The sequence below is a fragment of the Peromyscus maniculatus genome, chromosome 5 (genome assembly GCF_049852395.1).
Source record: "Peromyscus maniculatus bairdii isolate BWxNUB_F1_BW_parent chromosome 5, HU_Pman_BW_mat_3.1, whole genome shotgun sequence".
Classification (NCBI taxonomy): Eukaryota; Metazoa; Chordata; class Mammalia; order Rodentia; family Cricetidae; genus Peromyscus; species Peromyscus maniculatus.
The window spans coordinates 63,488,780-63,516,012 of record NC_134856.1 but is presented as its reverse complement, the minus strand read 5'-3'; the positions used below and the strand labels follow the sequence as shown (position 1 = coordinate 63,516,012).

Sequence of the window (27,233 nt, the reverse complement as noted above, 5' to 3'; positions counted from 1 at the left end):
AACCTCTGTCCCTCACTCACAGTGACACAGCCTGCTACAAAACTTCAGGAGTAGTGTGATCTAATGGAGGGTTGTTTTCCCACCCCACTCCCCCAGGAATCTAACTGACCAAAGACTATTGATACAAGATGCTGAAATAAAAATATAAGAAGAAAAACAAAATTTTTTACCTGTTTGGCCAAATACAGAACAAATCAAGCTGATGAATCCAATCCAGAAGGCCAGTTGCAAATTCATCTATAACAGAAAAGTGTGCATCATTACTGAGAGAAAATATCAGATCTATTATGTCAACCTTCCCTTCTTTCTCCTCTCCAAACTTCTCTACACTGTCATCTGCCTTTCTTCCCTAAGTGCTTACCACACCTTTCACCCACATCATCCAACACTTCACACACTTGCAGAATGCGTTCCTGTCTTCTCTAAGTGAAATGTCTTAGCATTCAATTAAATATCACAAAATTATACATCAAGCCAGGCAGTGGTGGTGCATGCCTTTAATCTCAGCACTTGGGGAACAGAGGCAGGTGGATCTCTGAGTTCAAGGCTAATCTGGTCTACAGAGCTGGTTCCAGGACAGCCAAGGCTACAAAAAAGAAACCTTGTCTCAAAGGAAATAATAATAATAATAATAATAATAATAATAATAATAATGCGTATGTCCTAAAGGAACCAAGTTAGTATTCCTAAAAGCAGAAAGCTACAGCAGATTATCCTGTAGATTGTCCATCCTCACACTCTCCTGGGGCTCTTAGCCCAACAGGCATATCCAGAGACCCAGTCACCTCAGAACTGATGTGATGGTACTTTCCAGAACTGAATTAGTCATCTCCATACTGACATCTCCTCTATAGTTCTTATTTCTCCTCAAGCTAAAACACATTACATGCAAGACTCTGACTCAACTGTTTAGTTTGCTTTCTTGTTATTTTTTTCTTTTACAAGAAAATCAACTATGCATGGAATTGGTAAAATATTAAACTTGATTCCCTCAACTTTCCACAACAACGAAAGGCCTCATTATAGACCCCGAGTCTGTAGTGTCCTTCAGAATCTCTATGGGGGGGGGGGCGGGGGGAATGACACAACACTCAGGTATTAGTCTGTATGCTAACCAGGCAACTTCTAATCATTACCTATACTTCTTTTCTTTAAGATTTATTTATTATATATAGTCCTCTGTCTGCATGTATGCCTGCAGGCCATAAGAGGGCACCAGATCTCATTACAAACGGCTGTGAGCCACCATGTGGTTTCTGGGAATCGAACTCAGGACCTCTGGAAGAACAGCCAGTGCTCTTAACTGCTGAGCCAACTCTCCAGCCCATTACCTATACTTCTATTCGACCAATGTTTTCAGTTCCAAGATTCATTCCTAATCAAATATACTCAAAGATGGCTGAGATCAGAGACTAGTCAGCTAACACTTTAACTGTCTGCACCTCATGGACACCTCTAGTTTAGTATACATGTATATGCATCTGCCTCACCCAAAGAATGAAAAGGGAGCAAGGAATGTTGGCATGAGCATAGTCCCAAAACCTAAGAGGCAGAGACAGGAGGATTACATGAGTTCAAGGCCAGTATGGTCTACATGGCAAAATCACCGTCTTGAGAAACAGAAAGAGAGAACACCGAGAAGGTGGAGGTAGGAGGACCAGCAGGAGGATCAGAAGTACAAGGTCATCATCCTTCCCTACATAACAAGTTCAAGACCTTGTCTAAAAAAGAAAAGTTCTTTAAATTCCATGTTAACACTGAGTATTTTTTTAAAAGCTCTTCACCTTCAAGCCCTTGTATCTCGAACAGCTCTTCCCAAAGCACAGAAAACTTTCTGTTCTGGTCACAGGCCTCTTTCATAGGAAGAGTAAAGACAGGTATATTACTGTGCCATGAGACCTGGTCCTAACCCTGGGTTGAACACTTGTGCTCCTCTGCTCATGCCGACTTCCCAGAGACATGAGAGGGGTAGCTCTAGGAGCCATCCACCTGCAATCAGGCTTACTCCAAGAAATGAGTTCTTCTTGGAGCTGACAGGTTGCTGCAGACGGCTTGGGACTGCATCCAAGTGGTGACTAAAACCTGAGTGTCACAAAAGCACGATATTCTAAGGTTTGTCTAAGATCAGTGTAATTCTCAACAGTTCAAATACTGCCACTGGTGACTAAGAACAGAGAACATGCCACTCCTGTGGAAGCAGATGATCAGTATCTGCATGAGGATAAATACATTCCTTCAGGCTACTTTGATACTTGCTGACCAGCCTTGAGAAATCTTTCAAAATACCATACAAGGCAGAGAGACACACTATGATCCAATGAAAATGATGCTTCCCAATATACTGCACTTTAAGCCATTACTGTGAGCTGATAGGTCAAAGAACCTACTAACGCCCTCTGGAAGTGTGCCAAGCCCAGAGGCAGACAAAACCAAGTTCCAGTGCTCAAGAACAGCTGAGAGAACACGGGCAGCTCTGGACACAGCTTGGAGCCAGCCATCAACTCTCCTGTAAAGGTCTGTAAGCTGGCAGAGGCGCTGTTGGTGCTTGGCATCCGTGAATGCTGGGTTTTAGGGACAGGAAGTAGTTAGGACTCCAACAGGCTCTAAGGACAATGGCAGTAACCAGAAAGAGCACGCGCTAGGAGCACGAGGCTGGGACCACACTTGAGAGTGACCCCGAGGGAGGCAGCACGACCGGCTTCTGCATGAGGCGGAGTGGGGGAGGCTTGAGAAAAGCAGTCTCAGTTCACCTCGGTGTCCTTCCCAAGCCTAAAGCCATAACCTTGGGGTAGCAAGGCCTGTTCAGCAGGGGACCCTTATGCTGAGAAAAGGGGGGGATTAAAGGTACCCTATCAATGGCATCTCACTGAAGACAAATCATCATCAGAGGGGACAAGAGAAAATGCCATGAGACGTGGTCCTAATCCTTGGTCTGCTTTTCTTAGACAAAGGTTATTAAGTGGTCTGATCTGCATTTCATCTCCTGAAACTGCTACAGCTGACAGATACTCCTTACCACACATGAACTAATCCTGAAAAAGACATCTTCTCAGGCCTTATCTTAGAGTCTACAGTCGTTCACTTATAAACTTGACTATAAGGTACACCCTTCCCCAGACTGCTTTTAGTCAGTGTTTTATCTCAACAACAGAAAAAGGAAAAGAGGACAATCCTTTCCAGGCTTCCTTGCCAACACCTCTTCTCCCTGGACTCTACTGGCTCGTTCTCTTACTGTCTGAAGGTCCTTCTTCAGATGGTCACATCAGGCTTTGCGTCATCTCCAAAATACAAATCCTCAAGGAACAACAGTTCACAGACAAAAATGCAAACAATTACAATACAGTATGATCACCTCTGTGAAGAGGATGAGTATGGATAAAGTCTCCAGACAGCGCTGCATTTCAAAATGAACCCTCTGCAATGCTGATTAGAACTTTAACAACTGTGGAGGGCTTGGAATGTTGCAAGTTCAGAGCCAAATTATCTTGAGCCAAGTTTTTTCCTCGTAATAGTCATTTATTGCCCGATATTCTACTTAGCTTTCTATTGCTGTGTAAAGACCATGACCAAAGCCGGGTGGTGATGGCTCACCCCTTTAATCCCAGCACTCGGGAGGCAGAGGCAGGTGGATCTCTGTGAGTTCAAGGCCAGTTTGGTCTACAAAGTGAGTTCCAGGACAGACTCCAGAGCTACACAGAGAAACCCTGTCTTGAAAAACCAAAATATATAAATAAAAAGACCATGACCAAAAGCAACTTAAGAAGAAAAGGGTTTATTTAGCTTACAGGTTACAGTCCATCATCAAGAACTCGACAGGAACTGAAGCAGAAACCATGGAAGATTGCTGTTCACTGGCTTGCTCTTTGTAGCTTGCTCAGCCTGGTTTCTTATACACCCCATGACCACCTGCCCAGGGGTGGCACCCCACATACAGTGGGCTACACCTACCCACATTAATCTCTAATCAAGGAAATGCCCGCAGGTGGGGCACCAATCTGATGGGAGCATTCATTCCATTGAGATTCCTTCTTCCTAGGTATGTCTAGGTTTGTGTCAAATTGACAAAAAGCAACCAGAACGCCTTCCTCTATCCATGACTTATCAGTTTTGTGACCATTAGGTAAATCCTTCCCAATGGAGAAAAAGGGCACTATTATCTCTTAGAATGTATTTACTTAGCAGATTACTTCAACAAGCCCCAAAACTAAGTGTCACCGTGTATCCGTTACTTTTCTACTGTTGTAATACAATACCATGACCAAGGCAACTTTATTTGGGGCTTAGGATTGCAGAGGGTTATAGTTCATGATGGCAAAGCAGAAGTTATAATTCTTCCTATCAGATAACTGTCCTCCTTTGCAATGCTCAACTCTTTACTCAAAGGATTAAGAGGGTGATGTATATTTATCTGTGTACTTTAAAGTATGTATGTGTATACACATAATATTGTAAGCATACACATACAAACATTAAGGGTATTTTTTACCAGCACTTCCTCTCAATAACAACAAAAAGGTTTTTCAAGGTCTCTATCATAGCCTATGTAAGATACAACTCTAAACATTCAAAGGAAAAAAATGGTCATTTGCTAAGAGATGGTGGAGTACACCTTTAATCCCAGCACTTAGGAGACAGAAGCAGGAAGATCTCTGTGAATTCAAGGCTAGCCCGGTCTCCAGATCGAGTTCCAGGATAGCCAAGACTACACAGAGAAACACTATCTTGAAAAAAAAAAAGAAAGAAAGAAAAGTTTGAACTTTTGCTGGGTGTGGTGATGGTGCATACCTTTAATCCCAACACTTGGGAGGCAGAAGCAGGCAGACCTCTGAGTTCCAGGCCAACCTGGTGTACAGAGCAGGATCCAGGAAAGCCAGGGCTACACAGAAAAACCCTGTCTTTTGGCTTGGGGGGGGGGGTCAGATCTGGATCATAATGGCTAGTAGATTTTGATGATATAATTAATCTAGATTCTTTTTTTTTAATGGCTTTTACCAGGTGTCTGATTTGCTTTCTGTTGCTGTGATAAAACACTGACCAAAACCAACCTGGGAAGGAAAGGTTGGCTTACATTTCCAGGTCCAACACTGGAGGAAATCAGCACAGGAGCTCACTCATATGGGAACCAGGAGGTAGGAACTGAAGTAGAACCATAGCTGGGCTGCTTCCTCTGGCTTGCTCAGCTAACTTTCTTATGTAGCCCAGGTTTACTAACCTAAGGATAGCACAGTAGACAGTGGGCTGGACCCAACTACATCAGTTAGCAATCAAGAAAATGCCCTGAAACACACCCAGAAGCTAATCCAATGGAGGATATTCCTCCATTGAAGTTCCCTCTTTCCAGATGACTCTAGGTTTATGTCAAGTTGGCAGCTGAAGCTATGACACCAACCATTTCTCTCCCCTGAAGAGTGCTCACCTGCCTACTATTCAACTTGATCTACATCAGATTCTATCAAGCCTTTCCTAAAGATGGGAAATGTGAATAATATTTAATAAATAAAATGTGGCTACCACATATACAAAATGTGATGCCTGCCCAAGAAGAGGAACTGTAAGTTAAAGTCTCCAAAAGAAACTGCATTTCAAACTGAATCATCTGTGAGGCTGATTAACTGATCAGTGACTATGGAGAGTCTGGAATGCTGCAAGTTCAGAGCCAAAATATCTTGTACCATCTTTAGCCCTCTTAATAGCATCTATTGCCCTTATGGTGGTTTGCTTTAGAAATGCACCCCCAGGCTCAGGACACTTGGTCCCCTATGGTGGTATTTTATTTGTACTGAAATATGATTTTAATTGTATGTTAATAAATAAAGTTGCCCGGGGGGTCAGAGCTATTAGAGCCATAGCAAGAGCATGGCGGTGGTGGCGCACGCCTTTAATCCCAGTGCTTGGTAGACATAGCTAGGTAGATCTCTGTGTGTTCAGGGATACAGCCAGTATTGGAAACATACGCCTTTAAGACCTGGAGGGCTGTACTTACAACGCAGTCATGTGTTTGGGTTTACAACCAATGAGAAGGCAGAAGAAAAAGACTGTATTAAAGACAAACACACAGGAAGTAGCTCTTTTTCGGAGAAGTAGGAGCACCGCAGGAGGAAGGGTAAGATTTAGCTCTGAGCTCTGACCTCTTGGCTTTCTCTTTTACATTGGTTCTGTGTTTATTATTTAATAAGACAGTTGGTTACATCTACAGTCCCCATATGGTGGAAATGTTAAGGAACTTTTAGTCTTGCTGGAGAAAATGCATCACTGAGGGAGGGCTTTGAGATTGAAAGACTTCCACCACTTCTGGTTCGCTCTCAACTTCGTGTTCGTGGTTGAGGATATAAGTTCTCAGCTTTTCTATTCAAACTACCATGCCTACTATTTACTGCCATGCCACTCTGGCTTGGTGACTCTTACTCTTCTGAAACTATGAGCCAAAACAAACTCTTCCTTAACTTATATTGGTCATGGCATTTTATCACAGCAACAGCAAAGTAACCACTACAGTTCTCCAAAGTTATCTTATAGAATGTATTGACTTAGCTAATGACTAGCTTCCACCAACTCAAAAGCTAGAAGAATCACCAGCTAGCATCTGAGGCCAGCTGAGATTTCCCTGCTTTGCTATAACCCATCTCTCTAATGTTTCAACCACTGTACTTTGAAACTATCTTGATTTACAGTTTTCTTTGTTCTGTTACATAAAACTATTATCACACTGGAACATGGAATCCAGAATAACCTAAAATCTGTGTTGCCAGGTCATGGTCACTTGTATTTGATTCTGGAATACACTATCCTTTTTGAGGTCAAAGTTGTGTTTTACATCAACAAAGGACATGGTGCACAGAGCACAGGCAACTGTCCAACTGCATGGAGATGTCAGGGTTTCAGCCAGAATGCAAGGCTAAGGGAGATGTGCAAAAGACGAATGGCGAGGAGACATTTCAGCAAGCCTGCACATGCAATGCTGGGAGGCCTGGGGAAAATCCATACAGTCTCTTCCTAATCCTGGGTCTAAGCATGTATGTGGGGATGTCTCCCTTACACTGGAACTGTCACTTTTTCTCCAGTATTTATGGTTTTGTTGTTACATGTTGTTGATGAGATTATTTATTTTTTTAATTTTTTTTTCCCGGAGCTGAGGACCAAACTCAGGGCCTTGTGCTTGCTAGGCAAGCACTCTACCACTGAGCTAAATCCCCAACCTCACAATTATTTTATTTTTAAAAGTTGTCTTAGGGTTTCTATTGCTGTGAAGAGACACTATGAACGCAGAAACTCCTATAAACGAAGGAATTTAATTTGGACTTGCTTTCAGGTTCAGGGGTTTAGTCCATTTTCATCATGGTGAGATTGGTGGCACACAGACAGACATGGCGCTGGAGAGGTAGCAGAGTTCCACATCTGGATCAGCAGGCAGCAGGAAGAGAATGACACTGGGCCTGGCTTGAGCTCGAGCTCATGAAACCTCAAAGCCCACCCCCAAAGACACACTTCCTCCAACAAGGCCACACCTACTGCAACAAGGCCACACCTCCTAATTGTGCCACTCCCTATAAGCCTATGAGGGGCATTTTCATTCAAACCACCACAAGTCTTTACCATAAACATACATTGTATTTTAAAATCTTAAAGTACTTCTGAGAGTTGAATTATGAGCTAACAATAGCAGGAACTGAATAAGAGCAACCATGCAGGCAGGAGCCAGATTACAAGAGGTTCAATTCTGTTTACTGTCATAGCAGACAAACAGAAAAACCTGGGATAAGATAGAACATGATTATATAAACACAGCAAGAAATTAGTCAGGACTAGGATGGGGGGCAATATAGATGCCTCACAGACAGGCAGAGTTGACTACACAGTACAGGTATGTGGTGACTCATGCCTATAATCCCAACACTCAGAAAAATTGAGGCAAGAAGAATGCAAATCAAAGGCCAGTGCATAATATATGGTGAGTCTGTATGTTAAAAAGTACAATGTGTCCAAATGTACACAATAACAACGGAGGAAACACAAGCAAGTCTACAACTGGGTGGCTATTTACAGGCTTTGATATTTGCTTAGTTAAGGAAAGTGGGAGAAAGAAGAGTTCACTTCTAAAGCAACTGGGTCAACAATGGGAACGAAGCTGGGGGAGGAAGTGATACAGTTGTTTTAGAAATGTAGAATGTAAAAGGTCTGGATGACCTAGGAAAGCCACCTCTAGGGAGGAAAGACACAGATACGGATCTCAGGAGATAAGTTGTGTTGTGGAATATTACTTTAACTAGGCAAAGATGTGTTACATTTGTTCATGCTGCATTTAATTATGTAAAGATGTTTTGCATTTGTTTATGTTGCATTTAATTATGTAAAGATGTGTTGCTGTTTCCCCTTGCCTGCCTAAGGCACCTGATGGTCTAATAAAAAGCTGAAGGGCCAATAGCTTGGCAGTAGAGGGATAGGCAGGGCTGGTGGGCAGAGAGAATAAGTAGGAGAAGAAATCTAGGCTGGAGACCAAGAGAGAATGAGGAAGAAAGAGAGGGAGAAGCCCGGGGTCAGACAGCCACCAGCCATACCCAAGAGGCAGTGAAAGTGGGGCACACGGAAAGAAAAGTAAAAGGTCCCAAGGCAAAACACAGATGAAGAGAAACAGGTTAATTTAAGTTACAGGAGCTAGTGGGACAAGTCTAAGTTAGGGCTGAGCATTCACAGTTAATAGTAAGTCTCCTTGTCATGATTTGGGAGCTGGTTGGAGGCCGAAAGAAAGCCTGCTACAAGGTTGGGGTTAGAGACAGTCACACTAGAGATCTTCATCCAGGTGAAATTATGATGAAATGAAAACCCAGGAAAAGGGGGGGTGGGGTGGGGCTGAGGGCAGACTTAAAGGAGCAAAGACATGGAAAGGGAAGAGACAGAAGATAAAGCAGGCCTCCCTGCAGCAGAGCAGTTACCCAGACTATTATGAATGGACCACCCTGAATATGGGCACTAGTCTTTGCCAAAGCAGAGCCACTGCTCCATCAATTCCTTCTCAAGTTGGAAACCAAGATAACCGAGGACACAGGAAATGGGTAATAGCATTATGGAGCAGAGCTGTGAGCCCAGCAGCCACTGTACACCCTAATTTATAAAGGCACATTCTAACATTTTGCTCATCTGTAACTACTTTAATCCCTGGATCTTCCCCGATGATCTGGGGCCCCAAGAGAACAAGAACTTAGGGTCTTATCCAGATACAGCGCCAGAAGTACTTGGCTCAAAGATAATGCTCAACCTGAATGTCCCCACCCTGAGGACTACCTTTCATGGTACCAAAAGTCACCATGCAAGCTTCCAAAAGAGGGAGGCAACCAACAGTCCTGCTCAGCTATGGTGCCTAAGAAACACAACAACAACCAGGATGGCACAGTAACTCCAGCGCAGTAGTGGCATGCATACCTTGGCAGTAATCAGCAGCTCTCTAATTGAACTTAACACTTCACAAGAGGGAAACCATGCCTGGTACTGGAAACCTAGCAAACTACTCAGTCCTAGTGAAGTCATTCACTAGCACAGAGTTATTGGAGGAGAACTTACAACCTCTAATTTACTAAACCTACATAACTCCTACGAACAATCTATAAACATCTGTTCTTACACCCACAGATAAGTGTAGTCTTCACCCCTCACCAAGGAAACTTCCCTTTGCAACAGAGACCACTACAGAAAACAAACCAAAATATAGAGTTGCAGAGCCCAGTCTAAATGGATACATCTACAAAACACTCACACATAAAGGAGTTCCAGACTGGCTAGAGCTACATAGTGAGGCACTATCTCTCCAAAATAAACAAATAAATGATGAATGGATGGATAAATGGGGAGGGAAATAGGTCAATAAGAGATTTTAATACATAAAATTCAGCATTCAAGAAAAATAACACAGGAAACTAAAAGACTCTAAGAATTAATAAATGACTCCTTCTACTGTCACTCATGAGCAATAATAAAACAGAAAGACCTTGAAAAGAAGAAACTAGCCTTTTGAGCTCTGCATCATCTGAGGGTGAGATATGGAGATGAAGTCAGATCCTGGCAAGATCACCTTTCTCTTACAGGAAGAACAATTAATACTCAACTTTTTCTGTCTAACAGGAAGAGGTGTAGTGATGACTAGGGAATCAGTCATTGGCCCAAACATTAATAATAAGAACAAATTAAATATTAACAAAATTTAACAAAAAGAGCCAGGTGTGGTGGCACACACCTTTAATTCCAGCACTCAGGAGGCCGAGGCAAGTGGATCTCTGTGAGTTTGAGACCAGCCTAGTCTACAAAGCAAGCGCCAAGACAGCCAGAACTAAGAGAGAAACCCATTCCCAAACAAGCAAACAAAAAATTATCAAAAAGCACCCAGAAGAAGAAAACAAGAATAGAAAAGGGGGGCTAAGTAATCCAAAATGGGAATATTGGTAGCACCTCACCGCAGCCTACCACCCTACAAGTACACAATAGTCTCATTAGACAGCCTCCTAAAAAACAGCCACAACTCTACCCTAACTGCAGAAAAAAGACTTCTGAAGAACTCAATGAAAACCCTTTCTAACCAATAAAACATTTGTCTGGGCCTAATAAACTCTAACAATGAAGGCTGTTTGCGGCTGAGCACAGTGAATGGTTCACGCTTGTAATCCCAGTTCTGTGAGGCTGAGGTAAGAGGATTTCTGTAGTTTGAGGCTAGTTTGTTCTACACAGTGGTTCCGGGTTGGTTACGCTACAATATAATAATAATAATGAGGAGGAGGAGGAGGAGGAGAATAGTAATAATGATAATAGTAAGTGTTTGATCCAAAGCTCACAAAGGAATCTGAAAACAGTTCACTCATAACACAAACAGATGCCTTAAGAACAAGTAGAAGCTGACACAGCAAGTCTGTAATACACAGCTAGTGATGATTCCACCATCCCAAGGAAAATCAGAGTATGGACGCCCGCTTCTGCAATCATCAACTCCAGGAATATGATCAACACAACAAGATCAAACCTGAGATGTCACACCAAACACAAGCCAGCAAAGGAAAGGAAGAGCAAACACGACCGTGTGCTGACTCAACAGACAACTGACACCTCCCCATCACCCTCACCCAAAAGGGCAGCCCCAGGTTGGAAAGCTCAGTTCAAATCAGACACTAAAAAGTAAACCCACTGACTGCCAAAGGATGGATTTTGAAAATAAAACATTTTAAGCAGAGCTATTAAGCCAAAATATGAACAGCCAATCCACAGGAAGAGAAAGACTGCCTTCCTTCCCAGCACCATCTGCCATCAAGACTCTATTACCTAGCAAATGAGACTTTCCAAACTAACCTAGTAAGCTGTCCTTTATACTTTCTATATATGCACATTTTTCCTTCTTTCTGCTTTGTTGTTGTTTTGTTTTTCCCTATGAATTAGGAAAACATGAATTATCAAATGTTTCAGTTGGCAAAATTTATTTTTGTTCCCAAACATAAGTGTGAAGAGATCTTGGCAAAAGTTAACTACCTGAGGGCTGGAGAGAAAGGCTCAGTGCTTAAGAGCCCTTGTTGCTCTTGCAGAGAACTCAGGTCCTGTTCCCAGCATCCCAGCATCCACACCTGGTAGCTTAAGACCATCTATAATTCCAGGACCAGATCACAACACCCTCTTCTAGCCTCTGCTGGCAGCAACATACACGTGGTACACATGCATACATGCAGGCCCATACACATAAAAATAAAGTTAACTACCTGTTAGTGGTAACAACAGCATTTTCATTCTATATGTAATTCAAATAGAAGGAATTTCAATTCAATACATTTCTACATTGCATAATCTATCTACTGGTTTAAACAGATTATTCCAAAATGTTTTCTTGATCAAATTCATTCTGACCACCACCACCTTTTATCCTATCTTCTTTCTCTCTCCCTGCAGTGGATGGAGCAAGCACAACTGAGGCATACTCTATGCAGCAAGTGTTCAAAACCAAATTACAGAAATCACTTCATTTCTCACGTTACCCAAGAGCAGGCTGGGAATGAGTAACACCAATTTCAGAATTTTGGAAAGGATAAAACATGACCCTGAAGGAAAAGTTTTAGCAACAAGTATCTTTGTACTGATTTTCTTACTGCTGGCAAGTATTTAGTGATCACAGGAGCAAAAAAAAAACTGAAGCTGGGTAGTGGAGCACGCCTTTAATCCCAGCACTTGGAAGGCAGAGCCAGGCGGATCTCTGTGAGTTCGAGGCCAGCCTGGGCTACAGAGTGAGTTCCAGGCTCCAAAGCTACACAGAGAAACCCTGTCTCGAAAAACTAAAAAAAGATTGAAAAAAAAAAAAAAAAAAAAAAACATTTTCACCCCTCAACTGAAACTACATTCCTTAAGCAAATGCAATGCAAATTTTCTTCTACCATTATGACTTTTACTTATTTTTTGTTTTATTTTATTTGGGCCATTAATCTTCAACAGCCACAATAAACAGAATTTATTCTTTTCTTTAAAAAACATAATCTTAATGTTGCCTAGCACAGAAAAAAAAATGGACAACTTCCAGTGACCCTCAATAATGTGTTGTTACTTTTACTATATTTTAACTGATTGTATTCATGCATGTGTCATACCTTGAAAAGAACTCAGGCCTTTGTTTTACGTTTCCATGATATACAGTCACAAACAAGTAACATTGTCAAATTTGTCAAATTAGACAGGACTCTGCCTCCCAGCTACACTGTCTTTTGGTCTCTTTTAAACACATCATTCATGTCATCCATATCTTAGCTCAGCCCATTCCTCATTTAGACCTCATCTTCTCCACCAAACCTTCCAAAACCACCCAAGCCACGGCTGACCTTTTAGTCAAAAACCCAGAGTATCATCTGGCATGGTACACTGACTGCATAAACAACTCTTCGGTTTTGTCATGTTTTCCTGAGTGGAACAGAATTGTCCCAACTAGGGAATTCACTCAAAGTCAAAGACATGCGGACCTCTTGGTTTTCACTCACTGAGTACAACGCTCTCAGTCTCAGGACCCTGACATGCACAAGTAGAGGCGCCCAGACAAACAGCTGCTCGCAACAGGTTTGACCACTCAGCCCTGGCAGATCCCCCAGGGTCACCTGCACCACAGTCACACTACTTATGGTTGCCCGGGGCTGGAGATGGCTCAACCATCGAGATCACTGCTGCTCTTCCCGACAACCCAAGTTCAGTTCCCAGTTCGTATCAGGTGGCTCACAACCACCTGTAACTCCAGCTCCAGGGAATCTAAAGCCTCTGGCCTCTGAAGGAGCTCGAACTCGTGTACAAATTCATATGCAGACACACACATCTACATATAATTAAAAACAATTTTTTAAAAATTTAAAGGAAATGGTTTCTCATGAAAGAACAAAAAACTGTATCCTGCAGTGCTTAGATCAGGCAGCCACTACCTCTCATCTCAGAGTGAGAGCAGAGTGCAGATGTGAAACCAAAGCCTTCGGGAGTGCCGCACCAACGTCACAGAAATCCAGGGCAGAGACTTCTCTGAAACCACGTTTCCCAGGGAGAAGCCTCTCCTAAGTCAAACTGGGGCTCTGACCACTGCTCTGGGGAAGGAATGTAGAAATAGGACAGTCTTTCATTTAAACACGGTAATTGTTGGAACACCCCACAAATCCCTACATACTCTCTAAAATGGCTGGCAAAGGAAGCAAATGTTCAGAGAAGAAACTGGGAGAGTGAACTGCTTTCCCTATTCCTCTTCCCCCAGCCACCCCGGAAGAGTCCCCTGATTCTCCCTCAGGGGCCCCCTTCCTACTCTACACTCTGGTGCTTTTATCTGCAGCCTACACTGTCAACCAGTATTGGCAGATGAATAGTTCCCAATCCCACACTACACACCTCTACCTATGCCCTGGGGTTACCTTTAAAAAGCTCAGCATTGCAGAGCCTACCCTCTTGTGGTCCACTGCCTCCCTGGGTAAATGCACCCCTAGCTGTCAACATGAACCCATCTCAGCAATTCTCCTTCCTAAACAGTGTCATTCTTGTTTCCCCACCTGCTACCACTTGGGATCTCAGTTTTTCAATCTTACCTTTGTCACCAAAAAAATTAGGAGTATCCACATGCCCGTTATTTTTTTATAAATTAAAATACACCTATTTCTATAGCAATACAATAATACAATCATAATGAACACTTTGAACTTTTAGAAGCTTTAAACAGATTGTCTAAAATGTTCTTCCTTACAGTCCAATGAGTCATTTTGCATATCCCTGGGGTTAAAAAACCTGTATTTTGAAGCGTTGGTATATGAGACTGCTCCTGTAAGTAAGAAATGTATGTATACATATCCATATATTCTTATATTTATAAAAATTCTTACAATATATAATATGTACATGCATGTATATCATACAGATATGCATGCGTGTATGTCTGTGTACTGGCTGGTTTTATGTCAACTTGACACAAGCTAGAGTCAGAGACGAAGGAGCCTCAGTTGAGGAAAGGCCTCCAAGAGATCTAGCTCTAAGGCATTTTCTCAATTAGTGATCAATGCGGGAGGCCCCAGCCCATGGTGGGTGGTATCATCCCTGGGCTGATGGTCCTGGGTTCTGTAAGAAAGCAGGCTGAGCAAGCCATGGGAAGCAAGCTAGTAGTAAGCAGCACCCCTTCATGGTTTCTCTATCAGCTCCAGCCTCCAGCTTCCTGCCCTGTTTGAGTTCCTGTCCTGACTTCCATAATGAGCAGCAATATGGAAGTGTAAGCCAAATAAACCCTTTCCTCCCCACTTGCTTTTTGGTCATGGTGTTCAGTCACAGCAACTGAAACTCCATCTAAGACAGTCTGCTGACGTGTAAATGTAAATTTCAAAGAGCCTCTTTTCTCATGTACACATTTCATGATGATATGCATTGGTAAAGATAATTATTATCTTCTAAAGCCACACACAAAAGCAAAGTTTTCGAACTGCGAGAAATTTACAAAGTACTACAGCTTTGTTTTTTCATGCAGCTCCTGAAAGTGAGGTACACTGCTCTCACCTCCCTACTGCAGTCTCTAACCTGTCAGTATTCTGTGGACTGTCCCTTAACCTCCGCGCTTTCTGAGACTGGATATTGCTACCACTCCAGAGCTGATCCAGAAAACTCACTTATTCTTTCCTCCCCTTACCCTCACATCCTTGACTACCACCTAATTGACACATGATAAACTCTGAAAACATATAACTAACATCAGGATAAACAGTAATATAACAGAAAACACGAATATAATCATTCTTAAACTCACTAATGTGCAGATAAATGGTAAAAGCTTATTTTAACATATTCACAGAATACAATCGTGGGTCCCACCCACAACGAATCTCCAAATGAGCCGGGCTTCTTACACATTAAGAATTTTACATTTAAATCATTAGGGAAAAAAAATCCTCTGAAACTCACACCAGTCACAACATGTTTATCTCCTCACTCTGGCAGCGCAGTTAAGAGCAGGACATTCACAGAACACTAGTCAAAGTATTTTCTTCAGACAACATGCTGTGTTATACACCTCCCTCTCTGCCCGTAAGCCAGGGCTGGTTTTATTAGCAAAAAGCCAAATAGTAAAGGAATTACATTAGGCAGCAAGCATTCTGGACAAACTTATTAATTTTCAAGATAATCTGTCAAACCAATTAATTTTCCTTGTAATAAATAGTGATGAGAGGTGATCAGCTTAATTAACACAGAACTACATTTTCATTTCAGCGATGTTGATTAAGGACAGACTCAAATTAGGCTGATCAGAAAATTAAAAAGACAGTTGGCAGTTGGTGTTAAAAGCACTAAATCCGGGGCCCAGTGGTGGTGGAGAATGCCTCTGATCCCAGAACTAGGGAGGCAGAGGCAGGTCGATCTCTGAGACTTGTTCAAGGCCAGCCTGGTCTACAGAGCAAGTTCCAGGATAGCCAAGTCTACACAAAGAAACCTTCTTGAAAACCAAAAAGAAAAAAGAAAAAAAAAAGTTCTACATCTGTGCTTTTTCAACTTTGTTAATTCTGTACTTGTACTCTGCATGTACAGAATTCTGAAGATTAAAGTGGAGGGGGCTGGAAAAACAGATGCTCAGTGGTTAAGAGCACTCACTAGCTGCTCTTTCAGAGGACCTGGTTCTGTTCCTAGTACCCACATGGTGACTGAGAACCATCTGTAGTCCGGGTCCAGGGGATCTGACTCCCTCTCCTGTCTTCCACAGCTGCTGCACCGCCCACCCGCATAAAAATGAAAACTTTATAAAGGTAACAACCTGGGCCAATGAGATGGCTCAGGACATGAAACATTTTCCCGAGCCGGGCAACCTGAATTCAATCCCTAGAATCCATGTTTGATGGACAAAAAGAACAAATCTCACAAATGTATCCTCTGACCTCCACACGTGAGTGTCCCTACACCCACACACAAAAATAATTATAAATTAAAGAAACCATCTCAGTGCACAACTTCACATCCTTTTAAAAAGACTTCCACAATGCAGATTCTTCTACGGCAGTCCTGTGAGCTCAACACAGATAAGCTAGAATTTGCTTTCTACTCTCCCCAAGTGCTTACATACCAGTGTTTCATCTGTTTTATATTTGTCATTCTATCACCTTCAGTCATTCATCCTTGATGAATCACAATCACTCATAAACATGAATATCATACTGAGATTAAGTCATATAATCACTCATGAATATAAATATAATATGTTCTATATAAATATGAATATATAATATATAAATACGAGTAACATAATCGCTCATAAATATGAATATCATACTGAAATTCTTCCCTTCTGGTCTTAATGTACACAGATGTGTCATAGTTAACTTTCAACTCAAAGTTAGCCTTTTCTACAGGTTATCTAGGATATGACCTATTGCAATGGCTGTGTGTGAGTTAAAAAAGAACTCTAGCCGAAATTCATCTAACATTTATTTCTGTGCTATGCGAGCACCAACAACAAAAATAAAAAAATAAAAATAAACTTAGTCATACTACCCTCTTCATATCCACGTGGAATAGCAGAGCCAGGAAACCTTCCTAGTTACCAAAACATTCTAAGAGGTTTGTAGACCTTTTTAATGTACCAAGGAACAACGAAAAGGAACCAATACACACGGAGCATTATTGTCTAAGCTTGAGGTTTTACATTTTACTTACTGTGTCTTGTATTTTTTTTTTTTTTAAGTCCACCCTGGCACTGCGCTGGAATCCTTTTGTCCTATGCCATGCCTAGTTTATTTTACATTAGGTGAGGTTACTTCAAGTTCAAGCATGGGCTCTGGAGGTGAGCCCATGAACTCGCCAAACTACTTAAAACTCCTGCACGCACCTCAGTGTCTGCATTTGCAAAAGGAGATAAGCAGCCCCGATACCACCACGGATCGGGGTCCCTGCAGTGAGGTCAGTACATGGAAGCTGGCTCTGACCCTGTCACTCATATCACCATTATTACTATCATTAGTGCAGGAGCTCCTTCTCTCTTTTACAGATGAGGAAACGGAAACAGTACAATTTATTACTCATTTTTACCACCGAGTGCTAGGTTTCAAATTAAAAGTTCAAATTCACTGTGGCGTTCGGGATCAGGGCGGTCATGAGCCCAGCCTGTCACTAGGAGGCATGAGAAAGGGTAGGCAGCCACACGACACGAGGCTCCGGGCGGGCACCGCCTCGCGGACCTCGGACGCCGCGGCCTGGTTCCCGGGGTCCCGCGCCTCGCTCGCTCGGGAAAGGCGCCCGCTGGGGGACCGGCGGGCAGAACCCCGCAGGGGGTCCCTGGGCAACGCCACCCCGGTCCCAGCCCCCCGTGCCCCGCCACGCCCCGGGGTGACAGGCGGGGCTCGCGACCCTCCCTGCGAGAGACCCTCCCTTAGGCAAGGCCGGGCGGGGGCGGAGAGCTGCAGCCGGACGTGGCGGCCTCGGCCGAGTCCCCGAGACCGGACTCCGCCCGGCCCAGGCCGCGATGAGACACGCCGGGACAGCCCTGGCTGCCCGGAGCCCACGCCCGCACGTCCGTCCGCCTGCCAGCCCGCCCGCCCGCGGCCTTACCTTTCCGCAGCGTCCGCCCGGCACGCGCGCGGCCGGAGCTCCGCCGCGTTCCGCCTCTCGGGAGGGTCTCGGGCGGGTGTCGGCGGGCCTCGGCCCTTCGGAGGGTCTCGGGCCGGGGTCGGAGGGGCTCGGCTTCTCGGCTGGTCTCGGGCGGTGTCGGCGGGGCTCGGCCGCTCCGGCGGGTCTCCGCGGCTCTTCAGCGCGTGGGCGGAGACTCGGGCCGCCGACTCCCTCAGGAAGCCGGGCCGGCCCCGCCCCCGCCGCGGAGATCCTTCTCCCAGGCCGGCCGCCAGGCCTTTCTCTCCCTCCGGAAACGCATTCCTCCGTGCCGCGTCAGCCGCGCCCGAAGGAGGGGGAGGCGGCAGGAAGAAGGGAGGTGGGGCTGGGTGCAGACAAAGGAGCCTGGCCGCCGGGCCCTCTCTGCAGAGGGCATGGCGATGCCGCAGCGAAGGCGCCGGCTGCCCGGCGGGAGGGACCAGCCGAAGCCGGTGTCCCGTCGCCAGGGACCCCGGGCCTGACCTGTCCGTGGGCTGAGGGCCGAGGAGGATGGAGTGGTAGCGTTCTGCAGGCAGCTCTCGAGCCTCCCGGGCACCCTGTGGGTGCAGCCTCCCTCCCGCTCCACCCCTGCTCTGCCACCCTGCCGGCCAGGGAGCTGCTTGTGCATTTGTATGAAAAAGGAAAAATGCTTGTGTTTACGGATTTATTTTCCCTTCTCTGGGAAAAAAAAAATAGAATTGAGAAGTAGCCGGCCAGTCTCAGAATCTAAATGAGAAGCTTGAAGTTTGGGTCTTGCCACATCATACCGAAAGCCGTGTGGCAGGCAGGCAGGTGCCAGCAGCTTGCCCGAACAGCGTGAGCTGCCGGGAGCAGGGCGCCCTGCCGCAGACACAGCTCTCGTTGCCAGGTTTATGAACCCTAGAAGCAGTGTTTCTGTTCTGGAAGAGTAAAAAAAAATGAGCTGCCCAAATAAATACAATAGAAAATGATCACTATGGAAAAGTTACATATTGCCCCACCAGCCAATCAAATGTATTGTTGAACTAAACTCTCAAGAAATGAGCATCATTTTTCCTAATTAGTAAATGACGGAGCTTAGAGGCTACTTCTGCATCATCAGCCCAGTGGTAAAGCTCCATGCCCTTGCCTTTAAAGGTATTGATTTTAACCACTTCAGAGTTAAACCCTTCGCCCAGTCTCTGCACAGGAAACTACTATATAAACATATTTCATCCATGCTTGGCCTGCACTGCGTGGGTGTTTGATTTGGGGAGGCGGTAACAATCTACCACAAGATCCTAAGCAGGCTTCACAGGCAGCTCTAAAACTCAGTTCCTCAAGAACAGCTATCAACAGCTACTTAGGAGACACCCAAGTAAATGGTGCGCTTGTTCTGCTCCCCACCCCCCGGGGGGGGGGGGGTCAGCCTAAGCTGAAGGAGTCCAATTTCCATTGCCGAAGTCGTGAGCTTTGAAGAAGGGAGAAACTGATAAATGCAACAATTGCTCAGAAATGTCGCTGTGCTTGAATTCATACAGATGTTAAGAAGCGGACAGTTACTTAGCTATCGAAAATGCACGGGCATTGTTCTAGTTTCTTGTCTTTTACTGGGACAATACCTGACAAAAGCTATTCAATGGAAGAATTCATTTTAGCTCACAGTTCCAGGGCACAGTCCACCTTTGGCAAGGAAACTGTGGGTTGTAGTGGCAGAAGCTTGAGGTCATATTACACCCACAGCCGTTTACCCTGTGCCTGGGGGGATTGAAGATACCTGGGCAGGGAATACAAACGGCCTCTGGCCTTCTCAAGGCCCTTCCCCCACTAGAGCATTACTGCGGTGTTGGTTATTCTCAGCAATAGCTGCGGCACCTATTTAGTAATAATTCAGGGGTGAAGACAGAATCCTTTTAGTGAAAAGTGATGTACAAGAAACAGTGATGTGGGCCATCAAAAGTTCCTGTCCTACAGTTTCAAAACATATTGTATTTTTTTTTTAAAGAACAGTCCCAGCTGGGCAGTGGTGGCGTACACCTTTAATCCCAGCACTCAGGAGGCAGAGCCAGGTGGATCTCTGTGAGTTCGAGGCCAGCCTGGTCTACAGAGAGAGATCCAGGACAGGCACCAAAACAACACGGAGAAATCCTGTCTCGAAAAAAAACCAAATAAATAAAAGAACAGTCCCTGCCCTGCCCAGCATCCTTCATTGGTTGCATTTCTCTCGGTGCTGGAGTCCTTTCTTCCAAGTCATCAGGATTTCTACTGGCAGGCACAGGCCCAGCCTCGGGCTAGGAGCGAGGTGAGCGAGTCCAAGCTTGGACACGTTCTCACCCTGCAAAGGTTTGAAGTCATCCCTCAGTCGTGTTTTGCTGCCCCTGGACGTCTTTGCCGTTCTTCTATCCAGTTCATGGACTGTGGTGTCTGAGCAGTGGTGGGATTTGGAATTATCAGACAGTTTCTATTTGAGGTGGTCGCAGATGAGACGTGCCAGTATTTTCCAAACCACAGGTTCCCTTTCTTGTTGAATTCCAGTCAGAAACAATCCACATTTTTCAGATAAGGGATAAGTCCTTCTTTAGTAGCTGTACCCACCATCCCTGTACTGGGGCTCAGCGTGATCTCTGGCACCAGAATCTCCCATGCAAGCAGCATGGTAGACTAATGCTCCATCCCGAAAACCAGGGTACAGGGGAAATGCAAAAGTCATCTTGCTTGTAACTCACGCACAGTGTATCTCCATGTCTCCATCTCTATTAAGATGAAGAACACTCTTTATTTTCTTGTAAAGAAGACAAAATTACTCTTTGGTCACCTCTGGATGTGCGTACAAATTTGCAAAATGAAAACAGGTTGCTCTGTCCTAAATATGACACTTTTTTCTTTATTAAAAAAAAATTGTACGTGCATGGCTCTTTTGCCTGCATGTGTGTCTGTGTACCACATGCATGTCTGGTGCCTGGGGTCTCCACAAGGTATCAGATCTTCTGGAAACTGGAGTTATAGTGAGTGCCATTGGGTGCTGGGACTCAAACCCAGGTCCTCTGGAAGAGCAACAAGTGCTCTTAACCGCTGGACCATCTCTCCAGCCCTGCCACCACTTTTTTGTCTTTGAGTCAGGGTCTCATGTAGTCCAGGCTGGCCCTGAACTCATTATGCAGGCATGGCTGGCCTTAAAGTCCTAACCCTCCTGTCTCCAGAGTACAATCCCTTTTTTAAAACTGTGAGAGTCGAGCATAACTCTATAGAATACCACCATGGGATCCATTCCCAGCACTGAGGGGGAAAAAATGAAAACACAACTATGAAGCCGCACACACTGTGAAAAAAACAGCCCTGGGAATTACTGACATTTTGCAAAACTAAAAAAGGTGAAACAGTCCTCTCAGTTCCTGCTTTTTCTGTCTCCAAATAAGTAAATAACATACAAAAAGTCATATAATGCACAGAAACTGGAAGTTTCTTGATTTGGCAAGTTTTTGACTTGGGCTTGAAGGTCTCCTCCATTGAGTGATAGAGACAGTCAACAAGAGAAACTGTGGATTGTCTGCGGTACAACCACCTGTGGGGCATACATCCTATGTGTCAGGGTACTTGGATAACTTTTTAAACTTTCTGTTTATTTATTTGGGGGTAATGGTGTTTGTTTCATTTTGTTTTTGTTTGTTTTCCATCGTGGAGATAGAGCCCAAGGCCTTGCTCATACCTTAAGGCATTAGGCAGTCCTTCATTTCTCTGCATACCGAAGAGCATGCTGGGAAGTGGCAGCCGCCTGCTCCAGTCCTTGCAGCTTCAGCAAGCCAGTAAGTCTTCCCCCTTCCCAGGTAAGTTAGTGGTGCCTGACTCAAGGCTTTGTATATGGGTGGCATATGAGTAAGGCTGTCAGCTCTGGCCCTGCTTCCTGGATTCCATATATAGCATCCCTGCTTTTCCTTGGCTCGGGCCACAGAGTTTTGTTTCCACTGGGTGTGAGCATTCCTTGCCAGCACTCAGATGCTGAACATTTTTAAGGGCCTAGAGGGAGCAGTGTTTGGGGGCAGCTCTCTGCAAACACTGAGTTTGTCCAGCTGTAGAAGGGAATGTGCCTTCCTAAATAAGAAGGAATATGCCAAACATGAGCACTTGAACAGCACTGAAGTTATTTTGGGAGCCAGGGTCACTCATTACAGGAAATGAGGACTGTAGAGAGGGCTACTGACTGTGAGACAACGTCCTTTCTTCCTTCTTTTAACTTAATATTATCTGGGAGAAATGGAGCAGTTACAATCCTGAATTAGAAATGGCTTCTTTTTAGGATAGATTCAGTGAGAAGTAGGAAGGTTTGCTTTTCCTAAAGAAAAAAGAAAATAGATTTGTTAGGAACATCTCCCTACATTCACTGCCTCCAAATTAATCCTCACATCTTATATTAGTGAGAATTCTTGTCCCACCAAGTCCTTGTTTCAGACCAATAAATAAAATACCATTGAGGCCTCGAAATTTGTAAGCAGAATTTCATATATACATCCATATCTTCATTATTTTGATTTCAGCTACATGTTAGCTTCAAAATATTAAGAAACATTATTTTAAGCGCAAATATAAATAGTCCCTTCTATAAATAAGGTTCTTAAATAAACATCTTTGCTACTTGCCCTGGGACTTTGAGCTATATATATATTTATTAATGGTACCTGAGAAAAGTTTCAACACATTAGCTAGGTCTCCCAAATACTTCTTTATAATAAGAGTTTCATTGCATATTATTTATATGTAGAAATTGAACTGACCTCTGATCAAACTACATAACTGAGGAACTGTTTGTACTTTTTTTTCCCCAAAGTTAAAAAAGAAAAAAAAAAACTTCAAAAGGAAACTAGAGATTTTTATTTCAGATTCTCAGTTTAAGGGCCATGGGTGTGGCTCAATGGTAGAGCAACTTCTTAGTATGCACAAGGTCCAGGGTTCAGTCTCCGGCACTGAAAAGAAAGTCGTCATTTTAGACAGTAGAAGTGAAATGCCTTCAACAAATTGTATCTAAAAATGATCCAGATTGAGGGCTGCAGTGCATGGCTCAGTAGAGTACTTGCCTAGCAAGTGAGAGGCCCCAAGCTCCAGTCCCAGCACCACCAAAAGAGAAGTAAAAAATAAAAAAGAATAAGAACTGGAGAGCTGGCTCGGTCGGCAAGGGCACTTGCTATTCAAGCATAAGGTCCCAAGTTCAGATCCCACCACCCAAATAAAATACTGGGCCTGCCATGCCCACTAGCCTGTCACCCTAGGACTGTGGAGGATGGAGACATGAAGATAACTGTGGATTGCTAGCCTAGCTCCAGGCTCAGTGAAAGGGTCTGTCTCAAAGGAACAAGGTGAAGACTTGATAGAGCAGGGCCCCAAAATCCTACATATATGAACAGGTATGTGCACGTACACACACAACACATGGATACAAAAAGTTAAAATAAAAGAAGAGCAGAAGTCACTTATTAGACTTTTAAGGATAAATGGAAATTCCATGCCCTGGTATTTTCACCCGGTTCTTGGCACCACAGGCTCTGAGACATTCTGCTTTAAGATTACTGTGGCTAGTGGCTGATGTCACCAGTCTCTCCCTCTTCATTCACTAGCCTGCCCTGGTTAGCACTGCTGCACAGACAGCTGGGGGGGGGGGTGTTAAATGGAGAGAATATGGCTCTGTGTGTGTGTGGTTTTACTGAGCTAGGATGAGATGGTCTCAGCCTAAAATTCTTGATAGTTCTGTTCAACTCTTGACTATCTTCATATACCTGACTCGCCCTTGTTTAACTGCATTTATACTAAAATCCTCTATCACTATTCTCCATTTATAATAAAAGATAAACCTTCCATTGTCTATAATTACCCGGTGTGACTGAAATATCAATTAAACTGGTTTTTTCTCTTTACTTTGGAGTTTGGTTACTGAAATAAAAATTCTTTAATCGAAATTTCATGCTGATGTACAATACCCACTTCATAGAATTGAAAGAACTAAAGTTTATACTTTTTTAAACTTTGTATATTATTGTGTGTGATATGGGAATGGTAGACACCATCAGTGTCATGGTGCCTAGGTGGAACAGAGGACAACCTTATGGAATCAGTTTTCTTCTACATTTACATGGACCCCAGGAATCAAACTCAGGTCTTCAGGCTTGCATAGCAAGTGCCTTTACCTGTTAGGCTATCTCGACAGCCCTGAACCATATATATAAGTTATTTATTATTTTTACTTATGTATATGGATGTATGCCTGTTTTGTGTGTGTGTGTGTGTGTGTGTGTGTGTGTGTGTGTGTGTGTGTGTGTGTGTGTGTGTTGCCCTTGGAGGCCAGAAGAGGGCATAGATCCCTTGAGGTTGAAGCTGCAAGTTTTGCGAGCCTCCAATCGAGTGCTGAGAACTGAACCCAGATCCTCTGGAAGAACAGCGAGTGCTCCTAACTGTTGAGCCATCTCTCTACCCTGAATCTTCTATTTTTAAAACATGCTCTTGTGATTGATTGAATGGATTCAATAATTTGAATAATTAACTACTTTTTTTGTTGTTTTATTTGACACAGGGTCTCATGTAATGTAGCCTGGTGTCAAAGTTGCTATGTAGCTGAGGATGACCTTGAGCTCCTGATCCTAGTATACCACATGTCCATCTTCTGAGGTGTTAGGGATCAAACTCAGGCATCATGCAGGCTAGTCAAGCACATCCTCAGCTTGTTTTTTGTTTTGTTTTATATGGAGAAGCCCAAGTTAGCTTGGAACTCACAGTCTTCTTGCCCCAGCCTCCTATGGGCTGGGATTTCAAACATACCATCATGCTGGGCCAACTGTCTCAAATTCAAAAATGAAATTATTAAAGTGTAACAAGATAGAGAAAATGCCCTGCAGTGATATAGGACTAGTGATATATGACCTGCATTTTATCAGCCAGGAAAAAAGAGACAAGAGAGCAATACTAAGTTACTGAAATCAGAACCCAGACAGCCTGACTCCAGAGTTCACATGCTTATCAAGGGCACTTACCTCCCCTGATCCTCTGGATAACTTTGCAGAAACAATGTCTGCTCTGCTCCAGCACCACTGTGGAGGCCAGCCTGGCCATTCTCCAGGGAGGAAGAATGAAAAGACACTTTATCAGTATGAGTAAGCTCAGTTTCCAGGATCAGCATTTGCAGTAAAAATGATGTAATATCCCCATCTGTAACATGAATTTTAAAAGATCTTATAATAAAAAACCCAGAGCCAGATATTGGGGTGAAAGCTGAAAGATCAGGGAAACAGAACAGCCAGCCACAAGTTCTTACCTCCATGAAATCCTCAGTCTCAAGAGAGCAAGTTCCTGTTTCCTCACGCCTTACCCTTCTCAGTGTTTCTCTGAAGAACTGAGGACATGAGCATGCTGCTAGGACATGGACCCTAAAAACATGTAAAGGACAATGTTATAATTGTTACATATCACTGTAAAAGGACATACAACCATCATGAAGATTATTGAGCCTAATCATTCCAGATTTTGTACTTACATACATTTTTTTAGAGACCTTATACGTACCAACTTTCTCAAGGGCAGTGACCATCCCTTATGTGTCTAACATAATTTTATGCCTACAATTATATTAGTTCTCTCTACACTTACTATAAAGTCACAAACTCTTTTCCATTAAGATGAGTGTTACTAGGACAAAACAAACCCCCAGAACATAGCAAGTAGGATAAAGAGGCAAGGAAACTGGGATCATTGTATGGTTGGTGGGCACAAAGACAGGACAACTGCTATGAAAAACAGTTGTTCCTCGAATAATTGAGAATAGAAATAGGACCCACAGGTTCCACTCTGGATAAACTCTGAAGAGAACTTTGTCTATCTGTCTATCCATCTACCTGTCTGAGACAGGGTCTCATGTAGCCCAAGCTAGCTTCCAAGTTCCTGTGTATCTGGGGCTGGGATTACAGATGTGTGCCACCCTTCTTCATAGCAGCATTACGTGCCATGCCTGTGGAAGCAGCCTGTGTAGCCACAGTAGATGAAAACAAAAGGAAAATGTGGTCCATGGCAAATTCAACTGAATAATATTCCATCCTGATGGGAAAAGAGATCTTGACACATGCCACAACATGAATGAATGTGAAGATATCATGTGTTGTAAGTAAACATTAAAAAGCTAGTTATAAATAAAACAAGTTAAGCTAGTTACAAAACACATAAACACTGTGCAATGGGACCTGTTCTCTGGGCCTTTTAGGAAACATGGCCTTGTTCCTTTGGCCACTTACATTCAAATCTACAAGAAGAGTGATATTGTAGACATCAAGGGCATGGGCACTGTTCAAAAAGGAATGTCCCATAAGCGTTACCGTGGCAAAACCAGAAGAGTCTACCATGTCACCCAGCATGCTGTAGGCATCACTGTAAACTAAGGGCAAGTCTCTCGCCGAGAGGATTACTGTGCGGATTGAGCACGTCAAGCACTGTAAGAGCTGAGGCAGCTTCCTCAAACGGGTGAAGGAGAATGATCAGAAGAAAAAAGGAAGCCGAAGAGAAGGGCACCTGGCTTCAGCTGAAGAGCCAGGCTGCTCCACCCATAGACACACACACCGTGAGAACCAAAGGGAAGGAGCCTGAGCTGCTGGAGCCCATTCTGTACAAATTCACGGCCTAATGTGCAGAAAGAAACAAGGGACCTAAACTGTAAAGGGTTTTCCTAAAAAGGAAAAAAAAAAAAAAAGTGAATGTGAGAGGTATTTTCATAAAATGTATTGCCACCAACAGGCACTAGTGTCCCTTCAAGAATAAAACAAAAAGGAGGACCCTCCAAAGTACTTCTTTGCATTTATTTCCTGTGTCATGTTCTTCCAAGCTCCCACCGATCGTGACCCTATCTGCCCAGAACAGCGTCAGTTACACTGCGTACATACAGTGAGGACGCTGGAGAAGGCTGTTCTTCCTCACTGCTGAACCACTTAGTAAACTCGAAGCTGAAGTCTAAGAAACATGCTAAATGGTTTCTCATCTCTCCTTGAGTTTTTTGTTTTGGAATGACGGATGTTCTCTTCCTTTGGTTTGAAAGAGAAATGTTTGAGCTGGTGCTCCACTGGCAGAGAGAATAAAGCTGGTGCCACACATCACAAGAAAAACAAGGATATCGTTGACATAAAATCGATACTCGAAGCCAGTTTTTCTTTCTTTCTTTCTTTCTTTTTTTA

At 43.7% G+C, this 27,233-nt stretch overlaps 1 protein-coding gene and 1 pseudogene across 2 annotated transcripts in view; one reads left to right on the top strand and one right to left on the bottom strand.

Annotated features, from left to right (window-relative positions):
- Positions 1 to 18,374, bottom strand: part of Itgb1 (integrin subunit beta 1) — a 45,324-nt gene extending 26,950 nt beyond the window's left edge. The window contains exons 1-2 of one of the 2 annotated variants that reach the window (XM_006982514.4): positions 18,046 to 18,374; positions 171 to 237 (exon numbers count right to left, since the gene is read on the bottom strand). In XM_006982514.4, the coding sequence (XP_006982576.1) occupies positions 171 to 237 (67 nt within the window). In that variant the 5' untranslated portion in view covers positions 18,046 to 18,374. The remainder of the gene's footprint in view (positions 1 to 170; positions 238 to 18,045) is intronic. The other variant, XM_006982513.4, reaches the window with a different exon arrangement.
- LOC107401876 (large ribosomal subunit protein eL21 pseudogene) lies at positions 17,269 to 26,705 on the top strand (annotated as a pseudogene).
- The last annotated feature ends 528 nt before the right edge of the window (positions 26,706 to 27,233 follow it).